A 16,391-nucleotide genomic window follows, 5' to 3' on the forward strand; every position below is an offset into this window, starting at 1 on the left:
CAGCCGGTCACTGCCTTGGAGCGGTGGGAGATGAACGGGTAGGCACAGCTGTGTGGGCCAGGAAGACCTAGCAGCAGACTGGCAATGGCACAGAATGGCAAGCCAATCGGGGCGATGCCTGCTGTGACAATTGGGATCTGTTATGCTAAAGATTGGGAGGAGGGCAGGGTAGGGTGTGCTGTGCCGTGCCGTGCCCCCATCATCTCGCTCTTCAGCCTCATCATCTTCATCTTCTCTCCATTTTGTCTTGTAGGTCTGCCCAAGCTGAGAAGGAGGAAAAGCCTGCAGGTAATGGCAGCTCGTTTTCTGCTCCCTTCTTGTGGTGTTCTGCTCTTAATATGTGTGCTGTTACTGCTGATGGGCACGTTGGGAAGAGCCGGGGGGTGGGGTGGGGGGAGGTTTGGTCCCCCCCCCCAGAAGGAGCCAGACAAGTCTTAAGATTTGAAGCCCCCCAACTTTGGGTGTGAATCCTTTTAAAAAGGAGAGGCTGAGGCATCACTCTCAAAGATCGGGCTTGAGGCCTACTTAGGGGAGAGGGGAACCCTAAAACCCCTGGACCCAACGGAACAAAGCAAATGATAAAACGTCCACAAGGGACCTAAACTGCAAGGTTTGAAATTCATACGATAACAAAAAAGGGCCATCGAAACCATCGAGGTGTGATCAGACCTGAATCTGTAATGGCGGCAGATACGAGAAAGTGCCAGGCGCCAGGCTGTGACCGTCGTGACAGTTCTGTGGATGGTCATTTTCCATTATAGGACTGCAACTGCTAATTTAATTGTCTGTTTAAAGTTTTTCGGCACTATAAGACACCCAGTTGTAGACGTCTAGTGATGACTATTAATGGACACCACATGTCATTCACCTACAAAAGTAAACGTCCGTCTGTGGGACTGTTTTGGCGCTTTTCCACTGCATAGTACGGCACGACACGGTTCAGCTCAGCTCAGCTCACTTTTGGGGGGTTTTCCACTGGGAACAGTATCTGGTACCTGGTCCTTTTTTTAGTACCACCTCAGCCGAGGTTCCAAGCCCGCCGAACCGTTACCAAAAAGAGACGTGTAAACTCTGCTGGTCACTGTTTGGCCGGAGAAAATCGTCATTACTGCATCACTGAACTTGCGACACGAGACACAACAGACCGGCTAGATTTTTAGCACAGCCAGCGAAGGTTCGGACGCACCATTTTGTTTTAACCAAAAATGGCTGTTTCGTGGTCTATTGAGGAAGTACAGACGTTCCTCGTTGGTAGCGAGGCGGATCCAGCGAGAGCTGGATGGGGCGACGCGAATTAAAAAGTTTTTCAGGAGGTCGCCAGGCGCGTTACGATGATGTCACGGCAGTAGAGACGGCGCAATTATAACGACACGTGAATAATCCCGCCCACTCTAAAGCGGTACTAAACTGCAGTCGAAACGCAAACCGAGCCGAACTGAGCCGAACCAAGGTGAGCTGTACTGAACCGTGCTGTGCCGTACTATGCAGTGGAAAAGCGCCTTTTGGGAACACGTGTGACAGGACAAGGTGACAAAGCAGAGCTTGGCACTAAATGCCAGCGAGTTATTAGAACCTGTCGGAGCCCATCATCAGTCAGACAGAAATTCCCCCAATGCGAGGGTCTTCACACGCTTCTTTAACACATTGAGGGAGTCAGTGGTACAAGAGGTGGTGGGCACCTTGTTGGATTGCTGGGGTTTTAGCATGCCAAGCCCCACTATTCCACATGCCCCTCTTTACCACTTTTGTTGAAGTCCATTGTAGTAGGAACTTTGTTGTCTTTGTTCTCCATAAAAAGTCGAGATTAAGTGGCCGTCACTACAATCTGCATGGTGTAAATAACAATAAATAAATAGGAGTGCCAATGTTAGCTGCCCATCCAAGGCGCCACGAGGTCCTGCTTAGCAGGGTGTCACCCAAAAGACGAAATGCATAAGAAGATTACTAAATAATAAAATGCACTTGCATGATGATAATTAACAAACGTATTCATGAACAAAATAATGAATATAAAACAACAAAGAAATGATAATTAAAAAAAGTAGTAATAATCAGGGGGCAGAGCCTCAGCAAATCTAGAACACCACCTGTGGGTGAGTTGGCTGTTTGGCGCCCCCTTCTGCTCAGCTCATTGGGGACACATCCCAGGAGCCTTTGGTGTGCCAGGCCGGCTGCCCGCCTGCCTCTGTCCAGTGTCCTCCATTCTCCTGTCGCCTTCTCTTGGCCGCGGGACAAAGTTGAGAGCTTTGGCACAGGGAACTGAACGTGAGGCCCAGCGCCATTGTGTGGTTGTGCAGCAGATGGCGGGCAACTGACCTTCAGACGCTCGGTGACATTGGTACGATTTGTAAGTTGGCGCTGAAGCCACATGGCAGGACATTGGTTGTTTTGAATGTCATTGCCCTTTGACTCACGAATGCCTTCTCTGTGTCTCTTACAGCTGATGTGAAAGTGGATGACCGATCCAAACTCAGCGTGGCAGCCAAGATGTCCCTCTTTAAGGTAGGTGCCCACGATTGACCTGCTACTTGTGAATGTAGGCCCGACAGAAGTGGACTAAAGGTTGATGTCCATGTGAGGGTGAATCAAACACTGGAGTGGACAAGGTGGAGGCGTCGGGGTGGGACGGGACTTCATCAAAGAAGGGAGGTCAATAAGGATTCAACATCAGAGTGGTCTCAGTGAGGCCGGGGGTCACTTGTGGCAAGAAATTCAAGAGGCTGAAGAGTAGACTGAATGACAGTGTAGGGGTAGACTGGTGGTCTGTAGGAGTTAGAAACTAAAAGAGAATTAACATGGAGGCTAAATGTCAGTGTCAGTGTGACACGAGTGCCAGTGTGGCAGTGGAGTCCATCTGACTGGGGACTGAAGTGGGCCAGAGGTCCAAAACAGCATGAAAATAAGTGGGATATCACTGGTGGGCCAGCATACGAAGACCAAAGGAGAACTGAATGAGAGCCTGAAGGTGGGCCGAGGGTCTCGGGAGGGGGGTGTTGGGGGGCATCAGAGAGAGAGAGAGAGAGAGAAAAAAGGAAAAGCGCCGAGGGTCATTGTTGGCATGAAGGTGGCCCAAGGGTCTCAGATTGTAAATTGGAATTCAGAGGAGAGCTCAGTGTCAGTGTGAAGGTGGGCTAAGGGTGGATCAGAATGGCAGTTCACCTGGGCGAGTACAAGTCCATGTCAGTGTGGTCTCAATGTGTCGGTGGGCCATTTATGTCAAATCATTCAATCCCAGGAGTGTGGAGTGAGGGCTAGTGTGAGGGTGGGCAAAGGGTGAAAAGCAAACGGAAGGTAAAGGGGAATTCGCATGACGGCTGAGGGGCAGTGCCAGTGTGGTGGTTGGGGGGTCAGCATTTCACTTGTGGTCCGGGGGTCAACATCAATATGAATGTGCTTGAGTGGACCCAAGGGTAATCGGGGATAAGATAGGAATTCAGAAGTGGACTAAAGTTTTGTGACAACCTAAGTGTGGACAGAATGTCCTCCTGATTGTTTACCCTGTGAGAGTCTGGGTATAAGAGGTGGGCCACATGTCGATTGAAACTTGAATGTGGACATGTGCCCAACGTGAGCCCATCAAGTGAACTCGTGGATCAGTAAACTTTAGATGTCCGGATGAACGAGGACCCAGCGTGTGTGAGAACTGCAAGTCGATGCCAGTCTGGATCAAAGGTCACAAATATAAATGGGAGCATGGGAAAGGCTGGAAAGGGAGATGCCAGCCAAGGAGCAGTCGGAATAAGAAATGAAACGGGCAGCAAAGGTCAACGTCCACATGAGTCTGGGCTCATTGAACGTGTGCCACATCACAGTGTTGAAATGAGTATTAATGGGAGGTGAGCATCTGTCACATGTCACCGTGAACGTGGACAGGGCATCAGTGTGAGCGTGAAAGGGGAGAGCAGGATGTCACCTTAGTCCACATGGCAAGGGAAACTGAAATGCCAACAGCAGGAGAAATACGGACGCCGAATGTGATTGGGGGAGTGAAGGCTGAACGTCCATCTTGATGTGAATGTGACGAATGGAAACAAAAAGGGGCGGGGCCTGAGTGGACTGAGGCTTCATTTAGGTCAAAGGTCACCGTGAAGAAGGCACTCATTTCACAGAGGTCACCCAGCTGCCCACTGCCATTTCTTTCTTTCTTTTTTGATTCTTTCCCTGCTGGCCTGTGATTCATCGCTCTCCTCGCTTTAATTTGAAACACACCGCAATGCCGACGGAATAAAAATTCCACTCGCTGGGGCCGTATTTTCGGCCATTTTGACACATCTGCGTTTCGTTGACACTTTTGCTTTTGCGGGAGATGAAATGTGTTGGTGGAGGAGGAGGAGGAGTCGAGATAAAAGGGAGCAGCTGTGCCGGCAGGCCTTTGGTGGCATTGGGGGGGTTACGGGGGGCCTGTGACTCCGGTGTCCACTCCAGTTGTGAGACAGACAAGCCGGTGTGTGCGTGTGGTGTTTTGGGGCCCTAATTATCGACCCATCACTCCGGCAACTTGCCCCTCCGACCTCTGAAGTTCAAGGACTTGTGGCCGCATTGGTATGTGACCAGCACACACACACACACACACACACGCTCACTCCCACATGGGCAGATTCTGATCCATCACTTCATGCAGGCCCACACACACACTAACACACTCTCACAGACCAATGCCGATAAATTCAGAGATGTACACACGTATTTCAACATGTGAACAAAGGTCCACACACACACACACACAGGCATGGTTAGCTCTCCATGGCTGCATGCTGTTCTATACACACTTGCACACTTAGACACACTTACATACTCACACACACATGCAGATAAATTCATAGATGTGGCATACGTGTGCGTACAGGTGTGTGTACTTGTGTACAACCGGTCACAGATGAACACTTACCCACACACTGTGCTCACATTCACAAGCACACACACACTCACACAAAGCCATATCCACAAGTGTACACCGCCCCCACAAACATTCTCTCGCACTCTCAGTGTACATTTGGTCTCACATCTGCACATTGGTCCACACACTTATCAACACAGGGTGGGGCTGAGGGGTACATTGCACCCCCCCAAACATTGCTGCTTGCAAACGCCCAAAGGGAAGCATCCAAAAAAGAGCAATCCCTCCCCCCACCCCTTTTTTTACATCCAAACTGAAGACGGAGGTGGTGTCCCCCTTCACGATCAGCACCCTCGCGATCACAAATTCGTGAGCAGTGGAGACCGAGAGCATCTCTGGAACCACAGGCAGGCGATCAAAAAGGGTTTCTGCCCCCCAGGCATGGCACCCCTAGGCCATTGCCTGTAAGCAATGATGTACACTCATAGCTGCATGTGAATTCAGACGCACACAAACTCTTCACATGGTATAAGCACATTGGCACACCCGTAATGTACAGCAACACGCACAGTCGCGCGCACACTTTGTCCCTTCTGTTTTGCAAGCGGGCGCGCGCGGACACGCTCCCGCTGAGCCATTCCCCCGAAACACCCCCACCCCCCTTTTTCCCTGAACTCTCCTGAGCGCCTCGGAGCAAAGGGGACCAGCAAAAGGAAAACTCATTTAGGCTGTTTTTAGGACTTGCGTTTCCTGGCACTCGGCAAGCAGAAACACGGAGTGCGCTGCACACCAGTAACTTTTTCCGCTGGGTTTTCCAGGTGACCGTTGACATGAAAACTTTGCAGACTTGACAGGAGAGACGCCAGCCGCCCGCCACCCTCCCCTCACCCAACCCCTTCTCGGTGTTAGCGTTGTTCCGCGTGAGAGATGGAAGTCATTAGAGAAGGACGCGGCGGCAGGCGTGGGTGGGAAGCTTTTCAGTTTTTCTGGTATGGCGCCTCGCACACCTGGTAACATCCCAGCCGACTGCCCCGTACACTCTGTCTTTGCGCAGGCGCGGCTCTTTTCAGCTCGCTCGCTATTCCCTCGAATTTCCTTATGATCGGCGACGCGACAAAAGAGCCACGCCCTTTTAGGTAGCCGTGAACTCTCCCACTGGTGGCGTCCACTTGCAATTTCATGGGACGCTCGATTTTGTGCCCCTTTCGCATATCACACACCAACCCCCCCTTCCCTGATCGTTTATCTTCACCAGCGATGAGGAGGATTAAGAAAGACAACTTCTTTTTGTACGGACATGCAATCTTCTGAATGTGCCAGACTCCAGCAACAAGTTGGGACGGGCATACTGTCGAAGTTTTAATGGCGATATTTGCAGTTATTAAAGTAACATTCTCAGACCTGCATACTGCGATTCGTGGTCCGGTATTTGAGCCGATCCCGGCAGTAGGGGCGGAGTGAAAGCATTTTAGTAAACTGTAACGTAGTTCTGTATATTTACGTCACATTCCAAGCCACATATCGTAAATTGATCTTATTATAAAATTGCAATATACCCGAAATCGCACAAACAATACCTCGTTTACAACTGAATAATAACGAAAAAGTCCACAAGTTCCATTGACGACATTGAAAGGACAGAACACGTGCACCCGATGCTTGCTCGGTTAGGCTCCATCTTCCCAACATTCCTTCTTTTGAATATGTGGGTTTAGAAAATGGATGGATTGATGGAAAATTTAAGCACTTGATAAAAGAGACATTTTCGTTTATGACACATTTTGCCCCGGTGATGTTTATGTAGTTTAATAAATATTTGCCCAGGTGGCCGCGCCGCTGTTTGAGTAAAAGGCACGTTCACGACGCGAACACGCACGCGCGCGACTGTGCGGTCATTTAAATATAAAAGAGCAAAATATTAAAAAAAAAAAAATAAATAAAAAGTGACGTGCATCGACTTTCATTTGAAAGTGTAAAGTAATCCGTGATTGTGTGCAGTACTAAATGTTTCTGCTTGTTTTAATGGTCGGTGACGTTAAATTGCAGCCCCGAGTATTTTTATATTCGCTGTGGGCTTTAAAAAACAGGAAAAACATTTATTGAAGATTTATTACCACAGTGTACCTGTTGCGGTGGGGGGCTGCCCCCCTTAAACGATTCCTATGCCAGGCACCGCTGGGCACGACAGAAGAGCCAACCCAGGCCAGATGCATGGGGGTCACACACACTCCCCAGCTGGCATTTAACTGGAGGGCATCCCTGGAGATGTGGGAGTAACATTAAAACAACAACAGTAAAATTGTTGTTGTAACATTTTACAGAAAACCTTCATCCTCTCCCGTGGATTCTTCTCATTTTTGCCTTTTAAAGGGGGTTTTGTATTTTCTGCTGCTCCAAGACCAGAAGAACAGAATAGGTGCTCCATTATGTAAATGACATTGTTTTAAATAAAACAACACTTTGAAGTATGCTTTATGAAAATTATGGGAAAAAAAAAAAAAACATTTGCAAATATCAAAATAATAAAAGAAACAAAAACAAACAAACCTCCGTCACACACTAACCCCCAACCCCCCCCCACAAACAGCTGACCTGTCAGCGTGCAGCATGCCATGAGCCGAGTTCAGTTATAAATGCAAAACAAGGGAGGGGAAAGGAAGGACCTGTGACTGACCACCTGCAGGAGGTGACCAGCGGGGAGGTGGGCTGCTCCTGGACAGGGGAGCACTCTGCTTTCCTTGAGGGTCTGATATACTTAACTTTGTGGGGAGGGGGGGCTCCCAGAAAGTCCCTGAGGCGTTACATGGGGCAGGCCAGGTGGCAGATGTGGGTGTGGTAATAACTTCATAAATATGCAATAATTAATTAGCCAATTAGGTGAAAAGATGCAGAGCACACACATTCAACGTGACACCTCCTTATATGGTAAAGAGTCTAACATCTGGCCCCACCACATCCTGTGCCCCCAACAGAAGGAACAGCTGGGCAATTCTGTAGTTGGGTAAAGTCCTTGGAATTAAACTATTAATCATGGTGGGATTTTTGTGAAAGGCACTATATAAATGATTCAGAATGCATGTTCAAGGTTTGCCCAAAAGCTGCTCAGCCCCCAGCCTCTTGGACCCTAAATTGGACAGGTGGGTGGGTGTCAGATAAAGCACTCCATGATAGAGTGATCATGGAGTGACCGATGAAGCCATTGTGCCCAGAAGGCCCCTCCCCTTTATCAGTTATTATGGCAGGAAGGCTACACCCCCTTTTCACCAACTAAAGCCCAGAAGTCTCCGCCCCTTTATCACCCAGTTCTAGTCTGCAGTCGTTGCTCACCGAGCCTGAAGTCTCCTTGGCCTTCTCTGAGATTACAACCCTGTGCCAGTGCCAGCGCCAGTGTTAGGCACCATATGTGTGCTTATGTGGGTGAGCCTGTGCACACTTGCGAGTGGTGTATACAAGTGAGTGTGCGTGCTGTGTGCACACAGGAGGTTGGGTGTGCTCATGTCTGCCCCCTAGAAGACTGAGAGTGAGCCTCGGTGGTCAGATGCTCCACTAAAGGGGTGGGGAGGGTAGAGATGTTGCCCCTCCTGCCCAAGTAAGAACAACAAAGGTGTCCACAAAGTTAGGATCATGTCAGCCGACACGTAATGGCAGTTGTCCTGTGTGTTTTTTACGTGCAGGAGTTCAGGTTATTGAAACGGCTCAAATAAGGCAAGTACCCTTCGGACATCCCACGTGGTCCTCGTGTCACAATGCTTCTCCGGCACACAAAGTCACATTCCTGAGATTTGTATAAAGTTGAAGTCCCATGGAGTTCAGAATGTATGAACGTCACCTCCAGATCATAAAGCCCTTGGCACAGGGGCATGGGGGGGCTCCAGGAGTGGCCCACAGATTGGGCACCAGTAACCTGACATCACCCCAGTGTGTGTTGACTTCTGCAGGAGTTTGAGAAGACTGCGTCCCCAGAAGCCACCGCCGCCTTCCTAAAGCCCCGCCCAGGATCTGCTGCCTCAGAACGCAGGAGTCGCCGTGCCAATGATCGCTCACGCACTCAGCCAATCACGGTGGAGGAGAAGGTGGAGGCTGGCAGGTAGGAGCGACGCCAGTGGTGGATGGGGACTTTAGATGAGGGGTGTCTGAGAAGTGTCCCTGCTTGGGCACTAAATGAGGGATTGGTTGTCTGTGTGCGTGGTTGGTTACATGCCAGGTGGAGTCAGTGGGCTGTGTGACCATTTAGTTAATGGTGGGTTTCTTCTTGGTTCCCTCCCACACTTTCTCTCTCTCTCTTTCCCCCCAAACACTTCTCATTCACCTTCCCACAATGTCTCAGCTTTCCAAATCTCAAACCGTGTGGCACATCACAGGCAGGCAGCGGGCAGCCGGACACAGAAGAAGATGAAAGCTCAAGGCTGAGCCTCGGCGAGAAGTTGGATCTCTTCAACAGCATGGCGAAGCCAGAGGGCGGCCCCCCGATAGATTTCCGACGCCGGACAAAGGGGACACGCTATCACACGCAGCCCATCACCGTCCACGAAGTCCAGCAGGTAAACCTTTGACACAGTACAGCAGTGGCTTTGACTTTAAAACCAATGCGTAGATCTGAACCCACCCCCATCCCAGTGGGCATGATGCCAGCCTGTGCCTAAAATGACCCACCCTCTAAAAAAAACTTAAATTACAGGAGTCCTCCTTGTGTAAATCACACTTTTTTCAGACAACTGCAATATTTAATGACAGCTCATGGGACGGTGGGTGCACATCTCCTACACACTTAAAGATGTCTGGGCCAAGTAGCAAGGTGGGCATGATTTCTTAAACTGGTCTGTCCAGTCCAGTTTGGTGGATGGCCACCACTGTGTGCCTTTTGTTAAAGACCAGGAATCTCTCACTTAGTGTCCTGTTTTTACATACGTGAGTGTGAGTCTACAGTATATGATTAAACAGTGCGCCACCTGGTGGACAGAAATAAGTGGCCAAAAATATCTGTTTTTTTAAAAAAAAATAAAATAAAATGCAAAGGAGGGATGAGTAAAGGGACGTGCACAATCCATCCCATTGGCCCTGGCATTTAATACAGAAGGCAGCAGTGCACCCACCTGTAGTGCCTGTCAGCCAGTGAGCCTTTGTGCCCACCTTGCCTCCTGACTTCGTAGCACATGGGCCTTCTCAGCAGATTGCCCCCTAGTGGCTTCCCACTTGACTGCACTCTTGTGTGGTATTTAGAGGCGCCATCTCCCAGAACTGCTGAACCTTCGCTGGCTCACGCTGGATTGGAACCTTGACAGTCTAACATGGCACCCCTCATTTCTCAACACTCGGCTTCACTTTCTGGCAGTGCCTACTTCATCACACTGGGCTTTTGAATGGCCTCATCAGTTATGGTACTGTTCGTGATTTTTTTCTGTACCTATGTGCCAGCTTGGTGCCCAGTGGTGCTCTGAGCAGTTTTGAGTTTTTATAGCACAAAGCGTGTGGCACTTTGGCATTCCACGATAGACAAATGCCCTTTCAGGTTTGGTCAGCCAGTGAGGTTGGCATCATTTCATGGTGGGCCGTGTAGTATTTTACAAATTTTACTCCCAGGGGGCAAAAAAAAGTCAATGTTGCAAAAAATGCCCCAGTGCCCAGAACCAGGGATATGGCATATGTAAGTTAATGCGGCTGCCATCTTACTCCAGCTGGCGGCTCACTGTGTGCCTCCTGGCTGCTCATGCACTTCGGGATTTAACAATGCAGTAAAGAATAATGGCCTAAAATCGGAGGAAATTGACGGGTGGTTTTTATTAAGCAAATAATGAAGAGCCGTAAATAATATCAATTTGTGGTGTGTTGGCACCGCGCGAGCGGTGCGCCTTCACACGTCTCATGTGCCAGGGAGTTTCTGTGGTCTTCGTTACTTCATGCTGTCACTCACTGTCATCCAGGGCAGGGCAAAGGTCATCACTATCTTTGGGGGTCTGAAAGCTGACGTCATGTGCAACGGACCCTGCTGACTTAGTGAGGTGCTATAATAAGTAAAGGGGCACAGGAGAATGTGGAAACTTTAATGTAAAAAAAGAGAAATGATCATGATAGGAAATGAACCCTAGAGCACTAACCACTGTGCCACCATGCCTCGCGCTGGGAAATCGGTTATACACATTAGTGACAAGGCACAGGGACACAAAATTAAATAAGGACTGCACTGCATAGCGAGTTCTCATCCGAGACGAAGGAAATTCTGCAGATTCCATATAGAGAAGGGGCCTGGATGAGAATTGAACCCGGAATGGTCAGTCGGCATGTCTAATCACTGTGCCACCACACCTCTCACTATGGAAAAAATAGTTTAAAATTTAAATCTAGAGTTTAGTGACAGCGCTGACTATGAAATGCGCTATATATATTAAAAAAAAGAAAGACTGCAATATATAGCGAGTCTGACCTGAGACTGGAGGAGGGTCCGGAATAAGAATTGAACCCGGATCTGCAAAACATTCCGACTGCAGCACTAAATTATGAACTGTTATTCACCCTCTACTTGCCCCCACCTCTGAAACATCTCAAACCACTGCGCCAACGCACCACTTGATATGCAGCTGTGCCAGCTTGATGGGTTTGTCAAGTGTTCGGTGGCAGTGCTGACTATGAAAGGCGCTATATTAAGTAAAGATTACAATTTTTAATGACATTGTGCAGACTTCATACCAGGACTGACCAGGCTAGGAATTGAACCCAGATATGTGGAGCCTGGGAGGGTGGGCAGCACTACTGACCACTATGACTCCATGCCACCCTACTGTGATGCCCACTGTGCACAACCAATGGACTATTTTGAGCGTTTTATTCATAGTGTTGACTGTGAAAGGCACTATATTAAAATAAACATTGTGATGTATTGTTGATTCAAGTTTGCTCCCTTTAGATGGGGCTTAATTAGAACTGTGTTCAAATATTTGCATAAAACACTTTATGAAATAAGGGGGCTTTAAGAGGGGCTACTACAGAAGGAGCTACCATATACAAAGCAGGCTTTTGGTAGAGGTTGTGATATCCAAGGTTGTAGTGTTTTTCATTTTTAGGGTGGTATTCTCCTTGAAAGGCGCTGTATAAGGGTTTGGTACAGGTAAGAGATTCTTAATGTGATTATTTCAAAGTGTTGTCTGGCAGGACATGGAGCTCAAGGCAGTGCCCGAGTTTGTAGAGGGTGCCTGTCCATTGTAGGGCACCATGACCCCCACCCTTCAGGCCTTCATAATGCCCACACGGACATGGGGAGGACATGCAAACTCCACAGAGGGACTTGACCCCAGATCTCGGGTGAAGCCAGGCTGCAGTGTTAACCGCTGTGCCACCTTGCCTCCCATCACAAAATCCACTTTACACCACAGGGGGGTTTTGCTGGATGCTTAGCAGCTCGTTTGCTGTAAAAGGCGCTATAAAATTTAAATTGATTCCTCCCTGGATCATCTCTGGAGTCGCCACACTCCACTCTGCTTTCCTCGTTATTACTGGAGGCCACGCCTTGTCGTCCCCAAGGATGTCACATGATCTGGCGATGTCAACTCAGTGGTCCAGCGTCTGTGTCTTGGACCTCCCCTGAGAGCGCTATGCGCCAGGGCCGCTTTGGCCGCAAGACCACCAACGTGAAATTTACAACCACGGGTCTGAAATCGGAGTAAGGCGAGCAAAAATATTTACTTTTCTTGTTAGGCGCGCTCTCATTTTTTATTTCTTCACGATAATACTGTCACTCTTGGGTACACAAATACAGTAAGAGCAGGGATGCCAAGTGACAAGATACAGGCAGACATCATACATTGGGCCACATCATCCATCCCCGTCCATTGAGATTAGGCATGTGCCCACCGAGCTGCTGAGTGATGGCACAGGACAGTCTCTGAAAGCATTAAGATGAGACCTGTGCCCGGCCCACCACTGCCACCTTCTTCACTGAGTGCATGCTTGTGCCAACTCCAGCATCTATTGAGTACAGCCCTAATCCACCAAATATTGATGTGTGCCAACAACACATCCAGCTCTCCTTCCATTAAGATCAGACTGGCACTTACTCAATCCACTTAATACAGACGTATGCCAGTCCCTCTATCCACCAACATTAGGAAAGCAGCCATCCCATAACGGCTACCCACTCACTGAGTGTAAATTTGTGCTGTGTGTGTAGACAGATGCCATTACCTCCATCCACTGAGATTATCCATGTTCCCATCCCAAAACCCTCTCCCAATTTCCTCAATGCACAGGTGGCCCCTCATCCATAGACATGCCACCCCATCCAGTAAATGGAGATGTCTGTCAGTCCTTCATCCAGTGAGACAGACATGTGCCCACCACTGTGTGTAGGCAAATACCATCACCTACTATCTATTGTGCCCATCCCACACCATCAGCACTTATTAAGCATATATGTGTGCCAGCCTGTCATCCACTGACATTGGACACAAACCCCGACCCATCCTCTGAGTAGAGATGTGTGCCAACTCCACATCCAGCCCCCTTACACTGAGGTTAGACATGTGTCCATACACTGTGTTTACTCATATGCCAACACTTCCATCCTTTAAGGTGAGACATGTGCCCATCCCACATTCCTCCCTCCTTCCTTCCATGTTAACAAGAGTGTAAACTTCTGCCAATCCCATCGTCCATTGAGAATAGACATACAGTATGCTCACCACCATCCATCAAGTACAGCGGTGTGCCAACTCAGCCCTCCATCCATTAAGATTAGACATGTACCCTCCACCTAATGTAGACATGCCACTCCCTCCAAGTATTAAGATAAAGTTCACAGCCCTCCCACAGCGCCTGCCCCTTCACTGAGTGTAAATGTGTGCCCAGCCTCCAATCTCATAAGGACAGACAAGTGCCCAGTACTCCATCTACAGCCCCCTCCCCCAGTCCTGAATCTATAGAGAGTAGACAAATGCCACCTCCCTCCATTAACTGAGATTAGGCTTGTGCCCGTCTCTTAGCCCACTGCATTTTCTGAGTATAGATCATTGAGGTTAGACATGCCCCCAGTTAGGCATGTGCCCACCCCCACCCACTGAGTGTAGGCATATGCCAGCGGTCCAGTATTTTAAGATTAGGCTTGTGCAGCCCCCCAAGAATACACATTTACCCACAGGTTTTCCTTTGAGATAACACATGTGCCCAGCCCCCCACCGCCACCATTGGCTGAGTGTAGATGTGTGCCAACCTTACATCCACCCCATCCATCGAGATTTGACATTTGTCAACCTTGTGCCCCTTCCTGCCCATAGGTTTTTTTTTTCATTTCTTAATAAACATTTAACAGTAAAAATGGCATGAAACCATGAGAGGTACCCTGTGGATGCTGTTGTGGCCCAGACAGTCACCCTTATTTTAAAAAAAAAAGCCAGATAGGAGAGGCGTGGAGGGACTTGAGGGTGGATTTTGGGGGTGGGCACACTGTGATACCTGTGCCTGTTAATTACTTTAGGTAAGACTCAACTGAAAAGCACAAGGTAGCTTTTATTTATTTATTTATTTGTTTATTTGGTTTGGCTCAACTTGAAAGGCACTATATAACCTTTATTTCTTTAAATGCTTCTTATGTACTTTAGATATACAGGGTGGTCCAGATCTAATTATTCAACTTTTAATGCAATGCACCTCGGAAACATTGCCCGTTATCGAGAAAAGGCGAACACATCGCACCCGCGGTTCGACTGACAACCGTCTTCCCGCCATTTTGGAATGCAGGGCAGGTGCTGCCATCTATCGGCAACAAAAATATATTTTTTTGAATTCTCCATGTAATAAAATGAATTAGTTATATCGTAATGAAAATTGCATAATTAGATCTGAACCACCCTATAGGTATGACTTTATATGAAAGACACTATATAACATTCTGTTACTTTAAGTTCTTGTTATTTATTTTTTAAGTATGGCTAAACATGAAAAGCACTATATAACCTTTTTCTTTCTACGCTTATTTACTTTATGTATGACTTAACACAAATCTCTTTCTTTCTTTCTATGCTTATTTACTTTATGTATAGCTTAACACGAAACTTTCTTTCTTTCTATACTGTTTGAGTTCTGTCCGTCTGTCTTTCATTTAACGACCCGTCCGTCCGTCCGCTCGCTCGCTCCTTTCCATTCGGCCGCAGTGGCTCATTGACGCGCAGTTCACAGCGGGGCCGCGTGCGGATTAGCAGCTGGCGTGCCCGCGCGCGCACTTCCTGTTTATGAAGGCTGTCATTTCTCGGCAGGCAGGCAGGCTGGCCGTGCGGGAGGCTGAGAGCGACCTCGGTGTCGCTGTGTCGCGGTATCGAGTAGGCGCTGACGTCGAGAGGATAACAAAGAGAGGGACCCCGAGGAAGAGGACCAGCGCCTTTGGTAAATCGTCTCACGCTGTTGGCTGCGTTATCGATCTTTATATAGTGCCTTTCATTGTCCGCCTGGACACGAGGGCTTTATTCGACTGATCCGATGTACTGACTTTTATGTTCTACCACACCTACCATGGTGAACGCCGGCCGGGGGTCGGTGGGGGGCCTTCAAATGAATTGGTGTCTGACTCTGCCCTGCCCCCTGGTGGCATTAAAGGTGAAGTGTGTCTAAGGTCCTCATCGTCCACTCAAGTTCTTTGAGTGCCCTAAGGGCACATTGTGGCACAGGTGTGCCAGCTATGATAGTGAAGTGCCGAGGATGAATTCGGGCTCCTCCGCGCATGACCAGAGATGTCATTTGACAGTGGCCATTTCCAGCATGGCAGCTTCTGAACATAGCAGATTTATTTTGAAGTGGCACACAGCCCACTTGACCATATCCTGACTTTGTGTTTTTTATCGTCCATAGCTGCAGGACACTTGCCTGATGAGGAAAGTGCAGGTGTATCCTGCCACTGTGAGCCACGGACTAGCAGTGGAGCCAATGTGTGAGCCTCACCCCAACCCAGTGATGCCCAGCTGGGACTCTGAATCTCACGAACTGAAAGGAATCCTGAAAAAAAGAACAGTGAGTTTGAGTCAGGAGGCCTCTTCTGAAGACATGCCCACCAGTGACGCCACAGTGCCCGGCTCGGCCTGGGAGAGTCGAGAAACCGATGGTGAGGTGGGCAGCTTAGTGCCCTGCAAACGCTACAGAGAGCAGAAGCCAAGCGATGAACCTGACGGCTGTGCTTTGAGTCCGGGGGACACCCACAGTGACCACCTAGCAAGGGAAGAGCCCAAGACGTCTGCCCCCTGGAGACAGAACAGGGCCAAAGTCACTCCGCCAGAGTTGGCCAGTTCACCTGAACCCACCTGTCACCACCAGCCTGAGGACCTGCCTGCCAGCCACATGTGCCACTCGCCATCTACATGCAGTCCAACTGAGGGAGATGAACTCTGTTTGAGCCAGGGGGCATCGCTTCAGTCCAGGTAACAAAGCAAAGTGGCATCACCGCGCCACCTGTGTGCTAAACTGTCTGGGTTTGGCTGTCAACAAGACACATTGCCTGATTGGCAGTAATTTAGAAAGCAGAGTGCAAGGTGCTATAAATCGGCCATTAATTGTAGGAGCAGCACATTTTATTTATGAG

At 48.9% G+C, this 16,391-nt stretch overlaps 1 protein-coding gene across 6 annotated transcripts in view; it reads left to right on the forward strand.

Annotated features, from left to right (window-relative positions):
• LOC120518204 (supervillin-like) overlaps window positions 1–16,391 on the forward strand; it is a 77,543-nt gene that overhangs the window by 32,084 nt on the left and 29,068 nt on the right. For 5 of the 6 annotated variants that reach the window (XM_039740859.1, XM_039740858.1, XM_039740860.1 and 2 more), the window contains 6 exons: window positions 1–38; window positions 254–288; window positions 2,441–2,502; window positions 8,776–8,924; window positions 9,165–9,378; window positions 15,668–16,230. The exon at window positions 1–38 is cut by the window's left edge and continues 121 nt beyond it. In XM_039740859.1, coding sequence (XP_039596793.1) covers window positions 1–38; window positions 254–288; window positions 2,441–2,502; window positions 8,776–8,924; window positions 9,165–9,378; window positions 15,668–16,230 — 1,061 coding nt within the window. The remainder of the gene's footprint in view (window positions 39–253; window positions 289–2,440; window positions 2,503–8,775; window positions 8,925–9,164; window positions 9,379–15,667; window positions 16,231–16,391) is intronic. The other variant, XM_039740864.1, reaches the window with a different exon arrangement.

The sequence above is a fragment of the Polypterus senegalus genome, chromosome 17, assembly GCF_016835505.1.
Source record: "Polypterus senegalus isolate Bchr_013 chromosome 17, ASM1683550v1, whole genome shotgun sequence".
Taxonomy (NCBI): domain Eukaryota; kingdom Metazoa; phylum Chordata; class Cladistia; order Polypteriformes; family Polypteridae; genus Polypterus; species Polypterus senegalus.